The sequence below is a fragment of the Coffea arabica genome, chromosome 10e (assembly GCF_036785885.1).
Source record: "Coffea arabica cultivar ET-39 chromosome 10e, Coffea Arabica ET-39 HiFi, whole genome shotgun sequence".
Lineage (NCBI taxonomy): Eukaryota > Viridiplantae > Streptophyta > Magnoliopsida > Gentianales > Rubiaceae > Coffea > Coffea arabica.
The window spans coordinates 10,821,617-10,826,059 of record NC_092328.1 but is presented as its reverse complement, the minus strand read 5'-3'; the positions used below and the strand labels follow the sequence as shown (position 1 = coordinate 10,826,059).

The window sequence follows — 4,443 nt, the reverse complement described above, 5'->3', positions numbered from 1 at the left end:
AAAATTTTGACTAACTTTTTTTTTTGGAAGAAGCTGTTGACTAACATTAAATTGAATTTGATGTTAGTTGTCTTAAATTTGTTTAAAACAAGAAACTTAGGGGACTAAAAATGTAAAGTGAAAATTTTTGACTAACTTTTTTTTTTTTTTTGGAAGAAACTTTTGACTAATTTTAAATTGAATTTGACATTAGTTGTCTAAAATTTGTTTAAAACAAGAAACTTTGGGGACTAGATTTATTTTGATCAAAACTTTAAAGACCAGTTTAGCACACAAACCAAAAATTAGGGACCAAAACTGCAATTCTTTTAGGAAAATAATTAAAACCAACAGTAGATTAAAAACAAAAAAAAAAAAAATTTCTCTTCCACGTAACCGGCAAGTGACGTTGCCAGGAACATGGCTGGATCTCCCGCCACGGAGGCCAACATTTCCGACGCCATTGAAACTCCGTTACTGGACGACGTCGTGGATGGAAACGTCGACTATAAAGGCCGCCCTGTCAAGCGGTCCAAATCAGGTCGTTGGAAATCGGCATCTTTCATCATATGTAGGAAGCCAAAACTATCTTATACTTTCAAATTCAGAGCTAGTAAAATTTGAAGCAAAATAAAAATCAATCACCCAAATTTGATTTGTTGTCTTTATTGAAGGTGTGGAGATGGCAGAGAGGTTTGTTTATTATGGAATAAGCGTGAATTTGATCAGTTACTTGACGGGGCCACTCGGCCAGTCCACAGCTACGGCGGCGGAGAACGTGAATGCTTGGTCCGGCACGGCGCAGATGTTGCCGCTCTTGGGTGCTTTTGTGGCCGACTCATTTCTCGGTCGATATCGCACCATTTTAATCTCTTCCTTGCTCTATATCCTGGTCAGTAATTACTACTTGTACTTTGTGCTTTACCTTCGGTACTACTTCGATACTAGAGTTGTAATTGAGTTAAATTAAGGATGTGTCTTTGTTTACTAGTTACTAGTCTGTTGATAATTTGATATTATCCATATGTGAATGAAGCTCCATCTAGAAGACGCCCGAAAAGTGACAAGTAGGCGTTGAATAATGATTTACAAAGGAAAAAGTTATACTAAATTAAGGTGGCAAGATGCGTCCATGAAAAAGGACAAGCTTTGTTAAGGTTTTGATATCATGAGTTGAGCTAGACAAGTTGATCAATGCTAAATCTCATCCTAGCTCCGTGCGATTAGTTAGTTAACTAGCCACAGGTCAAGCTTGATTCGATCATCGATGAACTTGCTATGTAGTTCATATCATGAGCTCAGTGTTAGGGCTGAAAAGAAAATGAAATTGTGATTATTCTTGTGGAATTTAAGGAATCCTCCATCTAATACTTGTTGCTTTGTTTTCATTCTTTTTTCCCTTTTGTATCTTGTTTTGCTCCTTGAGCAAAATACGGCAACTATACGAGAAATTAGCTGGTATTCTTGATGACCACTAATTTGTGGATTAAGATCAAAGTCAAATCTCTAAAAAGAGATGGTGCGTGAGTTTATGCCTAAGCTTTCCTCCGATGTTTATGGGGAAAGCTGTCACAAAAGAATATAAACATGTTGGTAGTAAATAGGAACACTGGATCAGTTACTCTTTGTTCTAAGAAGCTATCATTATACCAGAAAGAAGCTTAAAAGAACAAAGAAATCATTATAGATTACTACTGCTTTGCTTTAGCTCGTCTATAGTTCTTTTAGTTGCTGTTAAAAATTTAATATATTTTGGATACAATAATCCTCTGCATCTGGTAGTACAATAGTTTATGTTTCACAACAGTGAGACCTAGCTATGTTTAAATTATGAGAATGAGATTAGATTGAGTGGTTAATTATTACTAAAGGAAGTAGATAATAGTTCAGGAGAGAACTTACATCCTGGTTCCAGAATTTTTACTTAGACAACTAAAGTGGTCAATAATCCTGCAACAAAAAGCTTACATTATTATTACAATTTGTTAAGCCTTGCATTGCTGTGAATAACAGGGGCTTGGCTTCTTGACTCTTTCAACAGTTTTTACCTCTGTCAAGTTATCTGAGTGTCAAAATGCAGCAAAAGTTACGACATGTTCTCCTTCTGAGTTCCAAGTTATCTTCTTCATTTTTGCATTGTATCTAATAGCAGTAGCCCAAGGAGGGCATAAGCCTTGTGTACAAGCTTTTGGAGCTGACCAATTTGATGGACGAGATCCCAAAGAGAGCAAAGCTAAAAGTTCGTTTTTCAACTGGTTGTTTTCTGCTAGCTGTGGGGCAATCACTGTTGCATTGGTGATTTTGACCTATATTCAAGATAACCTTAGTTGGGGCCTTGGATTTGGAATTCCCTGCTTCATCATGTGTTTCGCATTACTCCTGTTCTTGCTTGGGACTACTACCTACAGGTTTCAGGTGAACAGTGCTGAGATGAGCCCCTTTGTGAGCATTGGTCGTGTATTTCTGAAAGCAGCTAGGAATTGGATAACCACCTCTTCAGCATCATCAATGCAAGAAGAGTCTCAGGGCTTTCTGCCTTACCAAGGTTCTCAAGAATTTCAGTGAGAAATTCTTGTTCTTTACTTTTGAATACCGAGAATTTTTCTTTGCCTATGCTGCTACATGAGATAAAGTTTCTTGATCTTTCGCTTCTTGGAAGTTTGGTGCTATTGAGTTCTAATGACTTTTTCGATATGCTTAATGTATTTTGTTAAGTTCTCCTGGTTTGAAAAGATTAGTAATGGCAACATGGGTAAGATAATTTCCACTTAATAAAATAATGAATCAGTTTAAATGTGACAAGGTGTTTTAAGTTGAAATTTAAAAGTTGTGAGAACTTGCTTGATTGACCTCTTGCTTGTCAAACCTCATGCGTTGTTGATGTTTATGATCAGAAATCTGAAACCAAATTCTCTTCCTTTAAATGTTTAAGTTATTTTTTTTTTGTTTAATGAATCGTTATAGGTTTCTGAACAAAGCACTGCTTGTACCTGATGGTTCAGAGGAAGAGAGAAACCTTTGTAGCATTGGTGAGGTTGAAGAGGCAAAGGCAATTCTGAGGCTATTTCCGATTTGGGCCACATGTTTGGTGTATGGAATTGTATATGCACAGTCATCCACATTGTTTACCAAGCAAGGAGTTACAATGGACAGATCTATCGGTCCAAGCTTTGAAGTACCAGCTGCTTCACTAGAATCTTTCATCAGCGTTTCTATTGTTGTGTTTATCGCAATCTATGACCGTATTTTGGTTCCTATTGCAAGATCTATAACCACAAGACCTTCAGGTATAACATTGCTGCAACGGATTGGAACTGGAATATTTCTGTCATTTCTTTCTATGGTTATAGCTGCTCTAGTTGAGACAAAGCGCCTTCAAACTGCTCAGGAATATGGATTGGATGATAAACCAAAGGCTACGATTCCTATGAGCGTGTTTTGGTTGACACCTCAATATTTATTTCTGGGAGTTTCTGAAGTATTTGCTATAGTTGGTATGCAAGAATTTTTCTATGATCAAGTACCTAGTGGACTGAAAAGTACAGGTTTCGCTCTATACCTCAGTATCTTGGGCATAGGAAGCTTTCTAAGCAGCATTCTCATTTCTGTACTTCAGAAAGCCACAAGCAGGCATGGACATGAGAGTTGGTTCTCTGACAACTTAAATAAGGCACACCTTGATTACTTTTACTTCCTGCTTGCTGGACTTAGTGCTATTGCATTAGCTGCTTTTGCATATTTTGCAAAATCCTATGTTTATAATCAAGCAAGTAATACCTGAAGTTGCCCTAACCATGTCTACCTTGCAAAAAGGTGTACAGATAGCGGATGACAGTACAGATTGTAAGATTTTTCTAAGACAGCACTGGCAAATTGTGTTGCAGCTTGTGCTAAACTCAAGCTGTTTGTGCTGCTGCTGATCATGACAGCAATAGATGAGCCTGCAGCCCGTCACGACGAGCAAGGGACAATTAGAAGCTTTTTCCTCCAGTAAAGAGAGCAAAGTGCATACGGTGCATACACTGCATCCCCAACTTGTATGAGGGTACAATATGCTTTGGTAAGTCGAGACTGGTCATGGTGAAACCTGAACAGCGGCGTACTTCTAAATATGGTTTAGGGCAAACTTCATCTTTCCCCTTGAGGGGAATCTTTTTGCTTGAACTTGTATATATCATTGAATTGTTTATATAAGATTCCATTTTTCTTTTTGTCAATCAGCATGAAAGGTATCTCAAGTTTTGTGAGTCGACCACGGAAGCCTTGGTGCCAAGTTCCTCCAAAATATGGGTAGATTACCATTCGTAATGGGCGACTTGGAGTTAGCAAGATGAGATCCTTTTTAATTTAACTTTGTCGGGACGTACGTAAGGAAATAGGAAGTGGGACTTTGGCATGCTACTTTTTTCTCCCCCCCAAACTTTTGCATGCCGAGGAAATTAATTACTTAACTTATCTTTCAAC

At 37.8% G+C, this 4,443-nt stretch overlaps 1 protein-coding gene across 3 annotated transcripts; it reads left to right on the top strand.

Moving 5' to 3' along the window:
• Window positions 1–353: 353 nt before the first annotated feature.
• Window positions 354–4,196, top strand: LOC113712151 (protein NRT1/ PTR FAMILY 5.10). Of its 3 annotated transcripts, none has more exons than XM_072067627.1 (4): window positions 354–520; window positions 654–871; window positions 1,993–2,540; window positions 2,944–4,196. In XM_072067627.1, exons 1-4 carry the CDS (start codon window positions 400–402, stop codon window positions 3,758–3,760), a joined length of 1,704 nt encoding a protein of 567 aa, XP_071923728.1. In that variant the 5' UTR covers window positions 354–399; the 3' UTR covers window positions 3,761–4,196. The 3 variants fall into 3 exon arrangements, with proteins under 3 accessions (XP_071923728.1, XP_027091245.1, XP_027091246.1); XM_027235444.2 differs by having other exon boundaries at window positions 354–550; XM_027235445.2 differs by having other exon boundaries at window positions 412–550; window positions 2,132–2,540.
• Window positions 4,197–4,443: the final 247 nt, after the last annotated feature.

Coding starts and splice junctions, on each gene's coding strand:
- LOC113712151 (XM_027235444.2), top strand. CDS start 400: ATGGCTGGATCTCCCGCCACGGAGGCCAACATTTCCGACGCCATTGAA. Junction 872..1,992: donor CTTCCTTGCTCTATATCCTG/GTCAGTAATTAC, acceptor TGTGAATAACAG/GGGCTTGGCTTCTTGACTCT. Junction 2,541..2,943: donor CAAGGTTCTCAAGAATTTCA/GTGAGAAATTCT, acceptor GAATCGTTATAG/GTTTCTGAACAAAGCACTGC.